This window comes from Aedes albopictus, chromosome 1 (genome assembly GCF_035046485.1).
Source record: "Aedes albopictus strain Foshan chromosome 1, AalbF5, whole genome shotgun sequence".
NCBI classification, from domain to species: domain Eukaryota; kingdom Metazoa; phylum Arthropoda; class Insecta; order Diptera; family Culicidae; genus Aedes; species Aedes albopictus.
The window spans coordinates 125,334,430-125,354,418 of NC_085136.1; the positions used below are offsets into that span (position 1 = coordinate 125,334,430).

General features: G+C 40.3%; 1 protein-coding gene and 1 long non-coding RNA gene across 2 annotated transcripts in view; one reads left to right on the top strand and one right to left on the bottom strand.

The window, feature by feature from the left end:
- The window catches only part of LOC109403521 (ATP-binding cassette sub-family D member 3), a 79,649-nt gene extending 67,423 nt beyond the window's left edge, over positions 1 to 12,226 (top strand). Inside the window, exons 9-10 of the mRNA XM_062845344.1 lie at positions 10,902 to 11,387; positions 11,451 to 12,226. Coding sequence (XP_062701328.1) covers positions 10,902 to 11,387; positions 11,451 to 11,864 — 900 coding nt within the window. The 3' untranslated portion in view covers positions 11,865 to 12,226. The remainder of the gene's footprint in view (positions 1 to 10,901; positions 11,388 to 11,450) is intronic.
- LOC109422948 (uncharacterized) lies at positions 12,121 to 13,786 on the bottom strand. Its single transcript, XR_003894610.2, has 2 exons — positions 13,535 to 13,786; positions 12,121 to 12,287 (listed from the first exon to the last, which is right to left on the bottom strand). It is a non-coding gene; the product is annotated as an uncharacterized LOC109422948 (long non-coding RNA).
- Between the last annotated feature and the right edge of the window lie 6,203 nt (positions 13,787 to 19,989).

The following is a 19,989-nucleotide window of genomic DNA, read 5'->3' on the forward strand; positions in this document are numbered from 1 at the left end:
CACATGCAAAATGGTCATTGGCAGAGGAAGCGCTCAGTTAATAACTGTGGAAGTGCTCATAGAACACTAAGCTGAGAAGCAGACTTTGTCCCAGTGAGGACGTTACGCCAAGAAAAGGAAAGGAAGGAAGATGCAATCTTCGGCAAAGTTGTTCAGGACTACGAGTACTTCCAGGTCATGAAGAGCATAATACAAAATTTCACCACCACGTGGCGCTAGTGCTAGTGCGATATATCACAAGATTGAAGCCAGATAGGAAGGTACAATCTTCGACAAAAATGTTCAGGATTACGATTACTTCTAGGTCATGAAGAGCGTAGTTCAAAATTTCACCACCACGTGGCTCTAGTGTACATAGTGACTTCCGGTACGCCCTTGGTGGGATATACCACGAGATTGAAGCCAGATAGGAAGATGCGATCTTCGGCAAAGTTGTTAAGGACTACGAGTACTTCCAGGTCATGAACAGCATAGTTCAGAATTTCACTACCACGTGGCGCTAGTGTACATAGTGACTTCCGGTACGACTTTGGTGAGATATATCACAAGATAAATCAGATAGGAAGGTACCATCTTCGACAAAGTTGTTGAGGACTAATACTTCCGAATTTCACCATCACGTGCCACTAGTGTACGTAGCTAGTTCCAGTATGAATTTGGTGGGATATAGCACGAGATTGAAGCCAGATAGAAAAATGCGATCTTCGGCAAAGTTGTTCAGACTTACGAGTACTTCCAGGTCATGAAGAGCATAGTTTAGAATTTCACCACAACGTGGCGCTAGTGTACATAATTACTTCCGATACGATTTTGGTGGGATATTGCACGAGATTGAAGCCAGACAGAAAGGTGCGATGTTCAGCAAAGTTGTTCAGAACTGTGATCTAGGTAATGAAGAGCATAGTTCCGACTAACACCACCACGTGTCGCTATATCATTAGAATGATGTCAGATAGGAAGGTGTGATCTACGGAAATGTTATTCATGACTACGAGTACTTCGAGGTCATGAAGAACTTAGTTCCGAATTCCACCACCACGTGATGCTGGTGTACATAGTGACTTCCGATACGTCTTTAGTGAGATGTATCACAAGATTGAAGCCAGATAGAAAGGTATGAGTCTAGCTCCCACGTTCAAGGATCAATGATCAAGGATCATTTCAGGACCACTAGGAGAGTATTCCCTAAGAATATCTACAGAAATACTTTACGCGAATGCCAATGGCGTTTCTCTAAGAGATTCAGTTCTAGTAGAATTATGGTTTTAGTATAATTATTGCAAAAGCTTTGATCTCATGGCAGATTTTTGTTTTCGTGAAAAATGTAAACTTCAGAAAGATATTCTTATATTGATGATTCACACAAGTTTTAGCAAAGATATTCAAATAAATTTCTGGCTCCAACTTCATATTTATTATCCAGAATAATATTTCAAACCCATGACCATCGGCAAATAATGGGGGACATGCGATCAACTGTGCCACGGACTCGGGCACTCTGGAGAGGAATTTTCGAATTCATCATTGCATAAATTTATGAAGGAATCTTTCGCGAACGATCTCTAGGAAAAAAATACGTAGTAATCCCTGCAAAACATATTCCGAAAGCATCACTAAAAACTTTCCTATATTCGTGAGTATCATAATGAATCTCTGAAAGAATCTTTAAAATTTATCGTAAATGAATCGCCGAAAGAAGCTCCGGAGTGATTTGAAATGAAATCGCTGAAGTTTTCAAGCTCCGGAGGAATTTCTGAAGAAATCCGTGGGGAAAGAAAGCGTTAGAAGATGGGTTCATGAAGGAAAATACAAACGGGCATCTAGAGGAACTCCAGAATCCCTGTTAAAAATTCCCTGTAGAAAATATAAAGGTATGCTTGGGTGAATTTTTGAAGATATCACTGGAAAATCTCCTGAATTCCTGGAAAGATTTGCAAAACAATACTCAAGGATCCCAAATGGATCACCCTGAGGATTTCCCGAAAGAAATCTTGGAAATAATCCAGAAAGGACCGCTGAAGGAATTTCCAAAAAATCACTAGAGGAATCCCGATAGAATCCCTGGAAGAATTTGGCAAAGAAATCGCAGTTGCAGTGTTGGTAAACTCACACTCAAAGCTTGCTCATGAACCGCTCCTGCGTGAGCAAACTCGCACGCGATTCTAAATCGTTTTCTCACTCGCGAGAATTTCATGCAAAATCTCGCTCTCACGAGTCAAGCGTCGAAATCTCGTTTGCTTGTAAAACGAATTCAAATCAATTTTAACGGCATTCAATGTTGTTGTACGCTAGATTTGCTTTTGTTCTATCATACAATCGTAAAAACTTTGATGTAAATATCAAGAACACCAAGAAATAAAGCAATGAGTGAAATCATGAGTCAACTCATGCATGATTTTTTTGGCGGTGAATTTGGCGAGTCAAGAAGCGCACGTGAAACAAGTCAACCAAGAGATTTGAGAATTTGAGTTTTTACCAACACTGCGCAGGAGAATAGATATTCGTAGGAATCTTGGGAGGCATTTCCGAAGCAATCTCTAAAAAATCCCAAAGAATTCTTGGAGAAATTTTGAAGAATTTTTCGAATACCTGAAAAAATCTTTGAATGAATTATTCAACTATTTCTTGAAGAATTCCTGAATGAATATTTCAAAAAATTCCAGAAGCAATTCCTTTACTGGAAGAAATTCAGCTGGAATCTCTGGAGGGATGCCTGAAGGGTGTCCGTGAGGAATTTTAGTAATAATGACTGCATAAATTCCTTTGGGAATTCCACGAATGAATATTCACAGGAATCCTTGGAGGAGGAATTTCTTGAACAATATTTTGAGGAATTCCTGGAGGAATGCTTTGAAAAATATCCGGAGGAATTCCTGGAGACATAATGAATAGGTGAGTTTATTCCAGCAAATCACCGGAGAAATGCTTGAATAAAATTATAAATAAATTCCAGTAGAAATCTGTGGAACAAAAATCCCTAATAAAATTCTCGAATACATCATTGAAAAAAATCCCAGGACTAATCCTGAGGAAATTCCTTGTCGGAATTTCCTTGAGGAATTCCCATACAAATAGCTAGATAAATTGTCAGAACATTCCTTAGAGTGAGTCAAAGAAGTCCCAATCTGGCCTAAATTTCTCTTACATAGCTCTTAAAAATCGTTTTTTTTTTGTATACTATCAAAACGTGGTGGTGAAATTTCAAACCCGGTAGTGCTGGTAGCCCTGAACAATTTTGCCTTAATATCAGACTTGAAGATCGTGCAAAACCTCATCAAATTCGTATCGGAGATTAGTATGTATACTAGCGCCAGGGATGGGAACACTCACTTGCAAAGAGTTACACGCATTTGCAATTTTCTCAGCTCAGAAGCGTGCAATCAAAAAACGATGCATGGACGACTTTTACCTTGTGGTTTTGTCTAAAAGTTTGCCGAATAGAGTGGGGGCCGTAACTCTTTGCAAGTGAGTGTCCCCATCCTTGACTAGCGCCACGTGGTGGTGACGTTTGGAACTGGAAATACTTGTTGTCCTGAACAACTTTGCCGCAGATCGTACTGTCCTGTCGGGTTTCAATCTCGTGGTATATCCCACCAAAGTCGTACCGGAAGTAACTATGTACACTAGCGTCCGTGGTGGTGGAATTTGAAACTATGATCTTCGTGACCTGGAAGTACTCGTAGTCCTGAACAACTTTGCGAAGATCGCATCTTCCTATCTGACTTCAATCTCGTGCTATATCCCTCCAAAGTCATACCGGAAGTAGCTATGTACACTAGCGCCACGTAGTGGTGAAATTTTAAACTATGCACTTCATGAACTGGAAGTACTCGTAGTCCTGAACAACTTTGCCGAAGATCGCATCTTCCTATCTGGCTTCAATCTCGTGCTATATCCCTCCAAAGTCGTACCGGAAGCCACTATGTACACTAGCGCCACGTGGTGGTAAAATTTTGAACTATGCTCTTCATGACCTGGAAGTACTCGTAGTCCTGAACAACTTTGCCGAAGATCGCATCTTCCTATCTGGCTTCAATCTCGTGCTATATCCCACCAAAGTCGTACCGGAAGTCACTATGTACACTAGCGCCACGTGGTGGTGAAATTTTGAACTATGCTCTTCATGACCCGGAAGTACTCGTAGTCCTGAACAACTTTGCCGAAGATCGCATCTTCCTATCTGGCTTCAATCTCGTGCTATATCCCACCAAAGTCGTACCGGAAGTCACTATGTACACTAGCGCCACGTGGTATCGAAATTTTGAACTATGCTCTTCATGACCCGGAAGTACTCGTAGTCCTGAACAACTTTGCCGAAGATCGCATCTTCCTATCTGGCTTCAATCTCGTGCTATATCCCACCAAAGTCGTACCGGAAGTCACTATGTACACTAGCGCCACGTGGTGGTGAAATTCGGAACTATGAAATCCATCACCAGGAAGTGGTTGTTGTTCTGAACAACTTTGCCGAAGACAGAATGGTGCTATCTTGTCGAGGTTCCGAAAGAACTCGCTACAAAGACATGGTACTCACAACCAATCCGGGAACAAAACGGAACCGGAAGAAGTTAAAAATGTGGAACTAATGTTTTCGCCTGGTTCTCACCGGAAGCTGCATGAAATTCCAATCGGCTTTCACTACACCTCTCTAGGATAGTGTAGGATTCCGTTAACGCAAAAAGATTGAAATTTGGTTCACTAACTGCTGAGATATGGATGTGCAAAAAAACAGTTCCACGTTTTTTTGCCTGTCGGTACTTAGCGTGTTAATATGACTGAAGTTTTTCTTAACAACCAGTTAGCTACAACACCTCTCTCTATCTCTCTTCTTGGCGTAACGTCCTCACTGGGACAAAGCCTGCTTCTCAGCTTAGTGTTCTATGAGCACTTCCACAGTTATTAACTGAGAGCTTCCTCTGCCAATGACCATTTTGCATGTGTATATCCGTGTGGCAGGCACGAAGATACTCTATGCCCAAGGAAGTCAAGGAAATTTCCTTTACGAAAAGATCCTGGACCGAACGGGAATCGAACCCGTCACCCTCAGCATGGTCATGCTGAATACCCGTGCGTTTACCGCCTCGGCTATATGGGCCCTCTACAACACCAAGTTACAACACCAAGCTCTGGATAAAACATAATTTTGTAACACATCTCTTCGGTTTTTATTGATTTCTAACAAAATGTTGCGGCAGGGGAAATGGCACTTCCTTTGCTAACCGGAAAAATCCGCATTTATCCGTTGCTAACCGCATTAAGTCAGCTCTATAGTACACTATAGAGTATGATCAATAGGGCTAATAGGTTCTATATCCTCCAATAGAGCTGCTCAAAAGCTACTTTTGGCGAATTATACGACTGATATACGGCCTACTCCAACTCCAACCCACCGTACCGAGTCTCTGAGAGAGAGCTGTCAAAAGTTGGACAAAGAAAAACAAATAATTTGACTTTTGTTTATCTTTTGTCTTTTTCTGGCTTCTTTTGTTTCTGTCGATTTTTTTTGCTGCTCGATTCAGATTCCAGTTGATGTCCTCAATGTCCTCTTAAGTCGATTCGCGTCATGCTTCCCATCAGCTCCATGAACGCGTCATGGGTTTCGCTCGGCAATTGTGTATAGGTAATACGTTAAAAAAGCTCGCCTAATCTACACAAATCAACGTGGTGGTGGTAGCGGTGACCACCGGTGGAAGATTAAGGATTTTTATTTACTCGAGCATTATTTTGCTCTAATTTTTTTGTTGGATTCTACAAAACATTCATAAGAAATTATAGCTGAAATCTTTGGGAAATTACGAACTCTTTTGAGGGCTAACGTAGAACTTCCTGGTTCCTGTATGTGTCCTTTTTAAATTATATTCCAATACTATTCGCTGGAGGAATGCCTCCAGAAATTTATGAAAAAAAAAATCAAAAAGTCATTAGGTAATCCTGGAGAAGTTCTTGGGTACATCCTGGAAAAGATGATTGAAGCATTTGTGAAATTTCCGAAGGAACTCCTGAATGAACTTTTGAAGAGAACCTGAGAGGAATTTCTGAAGAAATCACTTTATGTGAGGTGAGGTGCAGACTCCTCGAGGAATGCCTGTAGAAATTTTTGAGCAAATGCATGGCGTAATTCCTGGAGGAATTCTTGGTTTAAATCCAGCAGGAATGGGGCACGTTCGATGTAGTACTAGATTTGTAGTAATGACTTCTTGGAACAAGCCCTGGGAGGATTCCGGGAGGAATTCCTGAAGAAATCTCCAAAGGAATTCTGGGAGGAATTGCTGAAGAAATTTCCGGAAAAAAAAACCTTGAGGAATTCCAGGAGGATTTCCTGAAAGAACCCTTGGAGAACTTTATGGAGGATTCCCTGGTGGAATATCTGGGAATATCGCTGGAAAATTCGTGGAGAAATCTTTAGAGGAATCCCTGAAGCAATTCCTGGAGGAATTTCTGAAGAAATGTCTGGAGGAATCCTTGAAAAATTCCTAAATGTGTTCTTGGAGAATATTCTGGAAGAATCTCTGAAGAAATTCCTAGAGGATTTCCAAAAAGAATTCCTGGACGAATTGCTTGCTTAATTTAAGAAAGATGCCAGGAGCAATTGCTGGAGAAATTCCTGGGGAAACTCCTGGATAAAATCCCGGAGGAATGAATGGAGGATTTTCTAGAGGTATTCCTGTGGAAATTGCTGTTGAAAGAATTACTGGATGAATATCTGGAGGAATTCTCGAAGGAATTCCTGAAGGTATCCTTGACATTTCTGAAGAAATCCCTGAAGGAATCTCTGTAGGAATTCCTGGTGGAATACCTGGAGAATTCCCTGGAGGTATTCGTGGATAATTTCCTGGAAGAAATTCCTAGAGGATTTCCCGGAAGAATCCTTGGAGAAACTTCTGGACATCGAACAATTTCCTGAAGAGATTCCATGGAGAAATCTTCGATGGAATCTCGGAAGAAAATGCTGGAGAAATACCTGGAGGAATCCCTAGAGGAATTGCTGACATAATTTATTAAGGATGTCCAGGAGCAACTCCTGAAGAAATTTCTTGGGGAATTCCTGAAGAAATTCCTGAGTTAATTCTTGGAGAAATTTCTGGAGGAATCTCTGCAGGAATTCTAGCTATTCTATAATTGTTCTATTTCTGAAAAAAAACCTTAAGAAAATCCTAGAGGAATTTCTGGAGGAACTCCTGAATAAATGTTCGAAGGATTTCCTGAAAGAATCCCTGGGGAAATCCTAGAAGAAGTTTGTAAAGAAGTCCCTGGAGGAATCCTGAAAACTTCCTGAAGGTATTCCTCCAGGAATTTCCTGGAAGAATGTCTGAAGAAATCCTGGAGAAATCGTTGACATAATTTCTGAAGGATGTCCAGGAGCAATTCCTGGAACAAATTCTAGAGAAATTGCTAGAGGAATTCCTCAAAAAATTCTTGAGTAATTCCAGGAGAATTTCTTGGAGGAGTTCTTGAAGAAATTCCTGGAAGAGTTCCTAGAGGTTCTCCTTTGGGAATTGCTGGAGGAATCCTTGAAAGAATTCCAGGAGGAATTTCCGGCGGTATCTCTAGGGGAGCTCTCAGAGAAATTTCTGAAAAAGTTGTTCCTAAAAATAAGGCGCTATTTCCAATGTGCATGAAAATTAGTGTGGTCGATATTTCCAAAGAAATTGATCACCAAACTTTTTTATTTGCAAAAAATACTGTATACATTCTTCGGGAAAGTTGTAGATTTATCAATTTTGAGCAAGTTTACTGAAGCCACTTTTTATGTAGCTTTAAAATTGACCGATCTAGAGGTATTTTTCTGAATAAGCTTAGGGTGGTTCAAGAAAAACCGGTTTTCTGGCGTTAACTTTTTCAGTTTCGATTTTTCATCAAAGCCGGCCAAGAAACACTTGCAGAGCATTTGGAGACGCGTCGTTTCGTGCGCTGAGATGGTCGTTATCTCTTTTGGTTCAATAGTTACAGGCTTTTTTCTTAAAAAATCATTGTTTTTTAAAAAGGTGTTATGACGGGTTGGGGCAAACATAAAAAATATCTTTTGCCCGCATTCGAAAGAAGAAATGTTTTTATGAAACATATCAAAAAATTAGAGGGGAGTTATTTTTGTAACTCAAGTGAAGAATACTTGAAAAGTGCCTATTTTTTTCTAGAAAATCATCAATATCTTTTGAACGGAATGACGTAGCAACATTCTCAGTACACGAAAATGTGCGTTTTTTAAAGCTCTAAAAATGGTTCTTAGACAACTTTGATGAGAAATTTGAAACAAAAAAGATAGTGTTTAAACTGTTTTGACCAAATTAGGAGCATTTTCCCATAGTTTTCATAGGGTGACGCTAGAACAAATCGTTTTATTGCTTCATCTGTACGTGGTCGATTAAATGCGGTGTTACTTGCCAATAACTTTTATTTTCTAACCTTTCCGCTGAATTTCATTCACAATATTGCCCCATAGTTTTGTTTTGATTGTAATCAGTTTTGATTGACATGATTGTCTAAACTGCCTGACAACAAGCCGTTCAACAACACTGACAGCCCTGCTCTTATTCGGCTTGAAAGCACAGGGTTAACAAGCACTACAAGTTTGCGTTATATACTGATCAGTCCTGCAAAATATCAGTGTCAGTGCCTGTTTTTCAGCCGAAAATGAATGACTGCGGCGGTCGTTTTCAGTTCCTCGATGTGAGAACTGACAGAGTCCGAGAGCTCCATTCGTGAGCAACCCAACAAGGTCAATTCCCAATCATCCACACACTACTCATGCTGACAGGCCATTCGTCTCGAGCGGTAGCTTGTGAGAGTGAGTGCCCTATACAATACCACGGGTGAAAACACTCAAATACATAAAATTGAATGGAAATTTAGCCCGGTCAGCTCTCGCTTTCAGCACGCTGCGTGCGAGTGTGAGTACCTATTTCATTTCGCTCCCTTGTTGCTGATCGGAAAGCAACATTGACAGGAAAAACAAAACGGAGAAAATGAAAAAAGCAAAATATCGCTATCATAAAGGCCTGTCGAAAAATTGCAGCACTGATACTGATAAACGGTCTATATTAGGGCTTACCATTGACAGGGCCTGTAAGCATTTGGAAACCTCTTGCAGAGCTTGTTGTCACTGGAAGGCTGGCCTTCGGTCTATATAACGCTTATGACAGTACTTAATGGTTACCTTGGTTATATTAGCGGAACAAGACATACACTCCCGATCAAAAGTTTGAGTCACCCCCTCAAAAACATGTAATTTGTTCAGACCCATATCTCTACCAATTTGCGTCCGATTTCAAAATCCTAGGTCTCATTCGAAAGATAATAAGTCAAAGTAGCTTTGAACATGATTTAGATGAAAGTTTTTAAAAAATCTTTGTATGTAAAGTTAACCCAAACCCAAGTAACCATCAAGCCGTAAAAATGGCATTAAGTCGGCTCTACTCAAGTAACCATCAAGCCGTAAAAATGGCATTAAGTCGGCTCTATAGTCGAATGTAGAACCTGGCTAACAGAGCTTATTGGTTCTATATCCTCGTATAGAGCTGCTCAAAAGCCACTTTTGGCGAATTATTCGGCTGATATACGGCCAACTTTAAAATATCGTACCAAGTCTCTGGAGCGAAAGTTGTCAAAAGTGAGACAAAGAAAAAAGAAAAAAAATATTTTGTTTATCTCCTGTTCTTTTCTAACTTCCTTCGCTTCCATTGAAGTTGCTTTTTTGCTACTTCATCCAGATTCTAGCTGTTGTCCTCCGGGTTCCTGATCAAGTCCAAGTCTGTTGCCTTTCTCATCTGCTCCACCAATGCACCATATAATGCACCATATAATGCTCAGAACAGTGCTTAGTGGTTACCTGGGTATGCATAAAAATGTTATGTAAAGTAAACACATTTCAACGCATTTAAAAAATTGAGGCAATTTTACGTTAAGTTTTAGTATGTAAATTTTAACAAATATGTGTGGTTCAATGGCTTTACAGTAAGTACCATTCATTACGTTTCAAATAAGTCAAGAAGATTTAAAATTGAATAAAAGATGACAAAGATATCAACAAATCACTTTTCCATGTTTTACGATATATCGCTATAGTGACCCCAACTTTTGGCCGATACATTATTTTGAGGGTTGACCCCAAACATTTGGTCGATGGCATCAAGGGTTAAGTTACTTAATAACTTTTTCTCTAGATTGTTTAGCCAAGTTCGGTAAAAAGGAGTTGAAAGAAAATAGGTTATATAGCCGCTCTCATCCTAAAATTTGGTCGACCCAATTTCCAGCGACACTGCCGTAAATGTATCCACTTATCCGCGAGCGGTAATGGCGGCGGCGAGTGCAAATAACCGATTCGAGTTTTGACGTTTCTTGGGGATCGCAATCGGTTGCGCACCACCAAACGGTGGGTGCGGGGGCGAGGAGGAGAATGAAACTGTTTTGACTTTCCCCCAAGAAACGTCAAAATCCGAACCGGTTGATTATGCCCGCCGCCGCCATTACCGATCGCGGATAAGTGGATATTCATTTTTTAGAAAATGTGGCAACTTTGGATTAAGTTTACATTCAAATATTTTTGAAAAACTTTCACAAAATTCATGTTCAAAGTTTCTTTGACTTATTATCTTTTGAATGAGACCTAGGATTTTGAAATCGGACGCAAATTGGCGAAGATATGGGCCTAAAAAATGACATGTTTTTGAGGGGGTGACCGCAAACTTTTGATCGGGAGTGTATGTGTTATTAATTGATGATCACTTTTTACAGTTACACCAAAAAATGTTATGTAATCCATCACAAATTACTAGCAATACATGCTAATACAAAATAAGTCCTCTACTATTTAAAGTTGGAGGATCTTTCTCTAAACCTATACTTATACCTTTTTTATCAAATCACGTGACGTTGTTAAACTAACAGGAATTTCTCTTCCTCAGAGATACTACACATTCGGACGGATGTTGGTCAAACTGGCGGAAGCCATCGGCCGTCTGGTGCTGGCCGGACGCGAAATGTCCCGCCTGGCTGGCTTCACCGCTCGGATGACCGAGCTGACGGTGGTGCTGAAGGATTTGAACTCCGGACGGTACGAGCGGACGATGGTCAGCAATTCGAGTGTGGCCGACGCCGAGATTGGACCGGGCAAGGGCTTGATGAAGTTCCAGGACAACATCATCCGGTTCGAGCATGTTCCGCTGGTCACCCCGAACGGTGACGTGCTGGTGAAGGACCTGAACTTCGAGGTCAAATCCGGCATGAATGTGCTGGTTTGCGGACCGAACGGATGCGGCAAGAGCAGTCTGTTCCGCATTCTTGGGGAGCTGTGGCCAACGTGGGGTGGAAAGGTGACCAAACCACCGGCCGGAAAGCTGTTCTACATCCCACAGAGACCGTACATGACGCTGGGAACGTTGAGGGATCAGGTGAGTTTTGAATGGAGGAGGGGAACACCAAAGGGTTGATTATCATTCACACATTCTTTGCAGATCATCTATCCGCACACGCACCAGGAGATGAAGCGACGTGGCCGGACGGACGCCGATCTGCAGGCCTATCTGGAACTGGTCCAGTTGTCGTACCTGCAGGTTCGGGAAAAGGGCCTGGATGCGATTGAGGATTGGATCGATGTGCTGTCCGGTGGCGAGAAGCAACGTATCGCCATGGCCCGTCTGTTCTACCACAGCCCGCAGTTCGCCATCCTGGACGAGTGCACATCGGCCGTGTCGGTGGACGTCGAGGGAAGCATGTACGAGTACTGCCGCAAGGTGGGCATCACGCTGTTCACCGTGTCGCACCGGAAGTCGCTATGGAAGCATCACGACTACTATCTGCAGTTCGACGGACATGGCGCGTACGATTATGCCCCCATCGACGGCAGCGAGCAACAGTTCGGTTCGTGAAGAGGCGACGCGTCGGATGAGATTCGGCTAGGTTTAGAGGTATGCCAAGCACAAGGTCTTTCCGAGAGTTCGAGCCTGTTCGAGAAGCATGAGAGGTGTTCGTTATGAACGAATGCCCGATTAATAGGTGATAAGTGGTTCCAGGATGAGGTGCAGGAAACCCGCATAGGTGTATGTATTGAAATACAATGAAGGAAATCCAAACTTAGGCTATTACTAGTAGACATTCTTTCCGATTTAAACAAATTCAGAATGATTTTTTTGCTTAAAATATTTGTTTATTGGCAGTCATACTTTTGTTGTTTAATGAATAACTGACTATTGTGTTAAATGACAAATAAAACCAATAAGTTGCTTTAGTATCCTCTGGGTGCTTCTTTATCCGAAATCCGTACTGCTATTTGGATCGTCATGTTGTAAAATCTGAAATTAAAACAAACAAATAGTATAGATTAGCTACTACTTAAGTGCTCAGATGGTAGTCGCATTCTTATAGGTGCAATGAGTCAGTTATATGTAGAACATTTTTATCCAAAAAAAACTTCAGCATCTCATATTGTTTAAGAATTTCATCAGATAACTTCAAATTAAAAAAATATTTTTGGAAAATCCAACATTGCTCTCCATGTGCTCAGCTTAAACAAATGTGCCGAGACAAACATCGTAAAATTTTCGCATGGTTTAAACCCAAATAATCTATCAGGAATTTAATGGGTACCGTAATCCGGGGTAACATTGATCAAAATTTTCGATCTTTCTTAAATAGTTCTCTCATTAAATCAACCTTGACATGTTTTATAATATTAAAAAAAAAAACAAGTACTGACCCTCTGAGCATGCTTAAGCTACTCGAAAAAGTATTGTGTAACTTTTTAACATGTTTAAATAGGCTTTTTCATCTAATTGGGTTTTTAAATTTAGAAAAATGTATTGATTTTTTCATTTTATACGAAAGAGCACATTTTTATGAGCCTTCAAATTGATTTTTAAATAGGTTCTCGGGCACCAAAATTCATGAAAATTTGAATTTTGGCTCAGTTTAACATGCAGATTTAGAATATGGAATAATCTCAACACCGTTTAAGAAGCCAATTTTTGATTTTGTTGATTTGGGTTAACATTGATCAAGTCAGTGATCAATGTTCGTTTGTATTGAAAATATCGTTACTTATAAATTTGGGGTCTCTGATTTCAAATATGTTGTCCAAATTCTTACAAGTTATGTGCTTTTTTTAGTTATTTTAGGATTAAAATCCTCTAAACCTCGGATAACGCCTGAAGTTAGGCAATGGCCTAAGATATTGATAGCCTGCTTTGAACAAATCGTATATTTTATTGAAAAACAGCACTTTCATAGAAGTTTAGTTCATTAAATCCAACTCTAGGATTTCATATGAAAGTTATACGGTGATTTCTAACATAATATTGCATTTCGTATTCATACAATAAGCATGAATGTTTGACAATGTATCTCATTGCGTCAAGAAACATAGTTAAGGAAACATCGATCTATTTTAATGTTTATGAAATTCAATTTTCATGAATTCTGTCATTTACATATCTGCTAAAAAAACGTTCAATCTCCCACACTAGTTCATACCTGACAAAGCGACTAGTACTGTACATTGGATTCCGCCATTGCAGCGTCAACTTTTTTCCGGTGCACTTACCTTATTTGTACGCCAGCATCGCCTCCTCTCCTTCCCAAAAAATAGTACAGGTAAACAAAGTGTTTTCGAAACGTGATATTGCCTCTGCGAGATATTCCCTTCCGACGGAACGCTAGGTTCCATCTTCCGAGGAATATTCGCAAAGCAATTGGAATTTGAGGGCGGCCATGTTTTAAAGCACTTTCTTCTGGCACTCGAAGAAAAAAGAACGCGAGCTCGGGAAAACACACGTCTGTTCCGAACCGATGCAAAAACGAAATGAGCGAATCGAACAGACTGACGACGACAAAAAAACCGACAAGCTTCGAACAGTATCAAAAGTTTGTAAAGGTGTGGGTAAGCGGGTTTGAATTAAGGCGGGATTCTAACATGTTCGCGAAGGTAGAAATTTTACACAAAAAATTACCCATAAAGATTTGGGTAGATTCAAGATTTTTTTTTTAATAATGGATCCATTTAGTGGCAAAAATCCATGGCTTTGACTTAAAACCAATTATTTATACAACGTGCTTAACGACCCCTTTGGGCTAAATAAGCAACTTTCAAGAAAAATATGAAAAACTGAGGGTGTCGACTCAATTTCAGGGCTGTTACAGATAGCGCGGATTTTGCGTTTTTCGCGGTTTTTGCGTTTCGCGCGTTTTTGCTAAATTCGGCGCGGATTTTGTGGAAATGGTTTTCAAATGCACTTACATCAAACATTTAGACATGTAGCTCAACGAAACCAGAAAAAGAACGTTTTAAAATTAGTGTTATTGAATGTTGTGCTTAATTAAAATCAATGTTAATAGTCCCTAGCTTGGAGTGCTAAAGTTACACTGCACTATACCCATTTGTTAAACTGAGAAGATCCTCTTCTGAATTTCTTAGTCAAATTATTGGAAGTTATTTCTGTCTTAAGGTGAAACATCAAGAAATCCCGTTGCAATTCTGCATACAAACTTTAGAGGCACAAAACTGACGAACGAAGCATCAAACCAAGCCGTGTTTGTTAATCCTGGCTTTGCTCACTTGCAAAAAGAGGCAGCTTTTCCAAATCGAGAGTATTTGTTTACGAATTTTTAAGATTGGTGCTCTTGAAAACGTGAGTAGGGGACCAAGTCGGCCATTGTGGCAGCCATGTTTGTGTTCTCTGAAGTTTCTCCTTAACCCTAAAATTTTGGATAGAATGGCAAGATTTTTGATATAGTTGTTTCTTGATGATTCTGAAATCTTTTTTATGGGATTTGCAATTTTAGAGAAACATTTTGTTGAATATTGTAGTTAAATTTAACAGAATCTTGTAAAGAAAATCATTGGTTTGGTAGACTGTGCGTGTCGTAAGAAATCAAAATAAAAAAGATACAGGTAAGTGGAGCGGACCTGGTGTGGTGGTTGAAACACTTGACTATCACGCCGAGGACCTGGGATCGAATCCCACTCCCGACATACTCACTAAAATGTGGGTTCTTCCTTCGGAAGGGAAGTAAAAACGTGGGTCCCGAGATGAACTAGCATAGGGTTAAAAATCTCGTTAATACAGACAAAAAATACAGGTGAGACGTCCAGGAGCTTTTCATGATTATATTCTTAGATAATTCCATGAAAAAGACTTTAAAAAGGGCTGAAAGTCTCTTTAATAAAGACAAATCAATCAATCAATCAATCAACTTTAAAAACTCTGGATTAGAAATTTCTAGCGATTTTTTAAACTTGCAAGAATTTCTTGATTTATTATGGATGAGTTTCAGAATGACGAGGTTGGCGAAATTCCTGAATCAGTTATTACTACTTGCGAAACAATTTGTTTTGCCAAAACTATGTTTTCCGATCGGAGCACCCGATGTGAGAGGTACAGTTATTAAAGGGTTTCTTGGTTGATTTTTTTTGCAAAATACTCGAAAAAAATGTTGAAGCTTAGAAATCTTTACAAATCTTTATAATCTTTATAAGAACATTTTTCTGAAATATCCTTCCAATCCTAATTTCCAAGGGTGTGGTTTGACCAGAAACTCTTATCATAAATGATCCAATGAATCTATACTTTTTCAAGTATCTCTTGCTTATTGTTCAGAACATTTTATAAATATCGCCCTAAGGAATAAAACTTAGTGGTGATTCAATCAAAAATTTCACTAGTATTACTCCATTTGTTTCTGCAAAAAGTAATCCATGAATTTCTCAAAAAGTTTTTGGAAATTCTCAAATGATCTTTTGGGATTTCAGGATTTCACCCATAAGGTTGATTATAAATTATTTCAAAAGTTTTATCAAACTGCTGTCTTTTTTCGTAAAATAGTTGCTGCAGCACTGATTGATAAGCAATCGAGCAATTATTGATCCAAAACTTATTATTGCAATTGAAACCACAAGCCTGTTTGCAACATGTTTAAACTTTTGATTGAAGTAGAAGTGTTTATACAAAGTCATGGATTAGTAATTAAAAATCAACTTATTAATTGATCAATTGATTTTCTCTTAAAAAATTTGGCTTTTAATAAGTTTGAGTCATCAAAGCCATATGTTTTGTACTGGCGCGGATTTCAAATGGCTTGGCGCGGATTTTGCGGTTTTCAAATCAATACTTTTGTAACAGCCCTGCAATTTTGAAAATCCTTGACTTTCCAGTCACTTTCACTGAAAATTCCAGGTCATGTAAATCTAAGCTTAAGGGTGTCTACTCATGAGATGAAATTCAATTTTCTGAATTTTCCTGCTTTTTTCAAAGACCACTTTATCAAGAAGACTTGCAGCACTGCTCAAAATCGGGGGTCACTGTTAGCAGCGCCATCACGGATTAAGGTGGAAGCATTTATGGTAGTGTGTGTAAATCTTCATACTCGCACCAATACACTCTTACACTTTTATACAAAGGTACCACCTTAGCTCAACAGGCGGCGGTGCCGTCGGTGTCGCATGCCGTTAGTATGGGAAAACAACAGAGTCGCATGTCTTCTTGATAAAGTAGTCTTCGTTTTTTTCTAGGAGTGGAAAAATAGAAAGAAAAAAAGAACCAGTGAACTGCACCAGATTTTATCCAGTTGTAGATTTAAGGCATCCCAAGTAACCACAAGCATTATATCATTGCACTAATTCAACCGTATATAAGTATAGCTAATGCAAGATTACCTTTATTCAACATCTTCTAGGCCATGGTTTCCCAAACTGTGGGTCGCGACCCCCATGGGGGTCGCCGGCCTTCATCCAGGGGGTCGCGAGGGACAGTCGAATATCTTTTCTGTAACGGACAACAAATGAGAAAATTTCTATAGGGGGTCGCGAAGAGTACGTCTGCTGGCTCAAGGGGGTCGCGCTCCTGAAAGTTTGGGAACCTATGTTCTAGGCGATAAAGCATTTAACCTACATTTTGAATGCATTGAAGCATTAGGGGGTTTTGACAATTCATTATAGTCTCAAAGGGCCGTTTCTTAATGCTTCATTGCATTATCTAGATAAATGCTTCACAGCAAACAGTAATGCAAGTATTTATTGCTCTATATACACCATCACTAAAGGATGCGCCGTTTTTGTTGCATTGTAAACAAAAAGAAACCTACAGTTCACAGAAAGAGTGTAGGGCCATTTTGGAAGAAGAAATATACTTTTGTATAGAAACCCATAAATTTTCAGGAATTGCAACTAGATTTTTTCACAGATGGTCTTGCGGTTAAGATTGAAAATTAATAGCTATGAACTATGACTTTACTGAATAGATGTGGCCGTTCAATCTCTAGTTGTCTAGTCAACTACCTACTGTAACCAATTTTTTACATTCTCTCTCTCTCTTCTTCTTCTTCTTCTTCTTCTTGGCGTAACATCCTCACTGGGACAAAGCCTGCTTCTCAGCTTAGTGTTCTATGAGCACTTCCACAGTTATTAACTGAGAGCTTCCTCTGCCAATGACCATTTTGCATGTGTATATCGTGTGGCAGGCACGAAGATACTCTATGCCCAAGGAAGTCAAGGAAATTTCCTTTACGAAAAGATCCTGGGCCGACCGGGAATCGAACCCGTCACCCTCAGCATGGTCATGCTGAATACCCGTGCGTTTACCGCCTCGGCTATATGGACCCTTTTTACATTACTGGTCCAACAAAACAAAATCATCCACTCTTTTTATAACTATTAGAAACACAACTCCGTGAGATGTACGCTGAGTTGAGAATACGATGATACGATGCTTTAAGTTGCATATTTTTCCCGATAAACATCCATGGCGATCGTAGCACAGTGTTGGCGCGTCTGGCTTTAATCATGGTCAGCAACATGAATCTTGGTTCAATTCTCGAAACAGCAGAAAAGGGCAACAACATTTCTTCTTTTGAATGCGGGCAAAAGATATTTTTGTCCCAACCCGTCATAACACCTTTTTAAAAAACTATGATTTTTTTTAAAGAAAAATGCCTGTAACTTTTGAACCAAAAACGATAACGACCATATCAGCGCACGACGACGCGTCTTTAAGTGCTCTACAAGTGTTTCTTGGGCGACTTTGGTGAAAAATCGAAACTGAAAAAACGCCAGCAAACCGTTTTTTCTTGAACCACCCTAAGCTTATTCAGAAAAATACCTCTAGATCGGTAAATTTTAAAGCTACATAAAAAGTGTCTTCAGCAAACTTGCTCAAAATTGATTGATCTACAACTATTCCGAAGATTGTATATAGTTATTCTTGCAAATAAAAAAGTTTGGTTCTTAATTTCTTTGAAAATATGGACCACCCTAATTTTCATGTATTGTGGACTTACCGGCTATTTGTATTTTACCGGTTACTTGGGTAGCCGTTACAAAGTAGCCGTTTTCATATAAAAATCAACTTGATTGTCAAAAAATGAATGTCGCTGAGTAGCTAGTGGCAAGGAGAAACAGCGCATACAATAAAAATGTTTAAAATAATTTTTAAGTTACTCTTTTTATTGTCGCGCTTATCTTAGATTCTCAGCAAGTTGCGTTCGAAACGCGCAGCCTCAGATCGCGCCAGACCGCGCACGTATGATTTGTACACGGTGTGCACCTTGGCTAAAACTGTTTTGCAGCCGCCGGGTGGAGCTGTCAGCCGCCGTGTACAAATCAAAAGGGCGCAATCTTATGGTGGCTGACTCAGATCAGCAGGATCTGAGTGATTAAGCTAGGATGCACAATACAAAACGGCTACTTTTGAGGCCATACTAAAGCGACCGGTAGAATACAAGTAGCCGGTAAATCCACAATATATTGAAAAGAGGGCCTTATTTTTAGGAACAACTTTGTAGAAGACCATATTTGTCTTGCCTACTGCGTTTTTTGACGTTTCAAGTTTCTAGCCAAGACCAATTTCCCGGTCAAAATGTATGGAAGATAGATTTTCAAAAACTCTCAATTTTTCCATGTTTTATGCCTCATAAACCTTCCTTGGGTGAAACTAACAGAACAAAACTAAGACAACCAAAAGCGGTCCTTCAGTTCGGAAGTTATGCGCGGTCCCACATATGCGACTGCATTTATTGTGCATCCTAGCTTAATCACTCAGATCCTGCTGATCTGAGTCAGCCGCCATGAGATTGCGCCCGTTTGGTTTGTACACGGCGGCTTACAACTCCACCCGGCGGCTGCAAAACAGTTTTAGCCAAGGTGCACACCGTGTACAAATCATACGTGCGCGGTCTGGCGCGATCTGAGGTTGCGCGTTTCGAACGCAGCTTGCTGAGAATCTAAGATAAGCGCGACAATATATATATATATATATATATATAGACTGCGTAAAATTCAACACCGCTAGCCATGATGGTCTCCAATAGCGGAAGGTCCGAAAGAGCTTGAAACTATTGAGAAATCATCATGTCTACAGGTCGTAAGCCCTGATAAAGTGTGGAACGTTTTGATGGCTGTGATCCCTGACCATCATGTCAAAACCCAGGGATACCCAAGTGACCATACTGTTAGGGTGTAGGGGTTGCATGTGTGAGGCGCATATATTGACAGGCATTGCTATGGACCGTTAGGGCTGAGTAGGGTCGAAGAATGGATCTACGATTGCTGAATTATACTGAAAAACTCGTGATTCAGCAGTGGTGGCACCGCTTTCCGCTTTTGTTCGGCCTTGGTGGTTTGTGTGGGGTGGTGCGTGTCGGTGTGTGTGTGCTTTGTGCGTGTGGTGCTTACGGCTTCAGCAGGGTGGTTACTTGGGTAGTGTGGGATAATTGGGTTTGGGACTGAGGGGGTCGTCGTTGATAAGGCCGACATCATTGAGTGCTCAGTGTTGGCGGTTGTATTGGTGACGATTTCTTCAGCCTTAAGATCTCATTTATACCACGCACTGATTTTTGGGAAGAGGGAGTACTTTGTAATGCAAGAGAGGGACTTAAACTCTGCGTTACGGGTTGGGCGAGGTCATGCAGATAGACTCAACCCAGGTGACCGTGCGGCTCGGACAGTGATGCATGAATGAGTGCGGTGTGGGTGAGGTGCGCTGCCCTGTGGGTGCAGTTGAGTCCGGG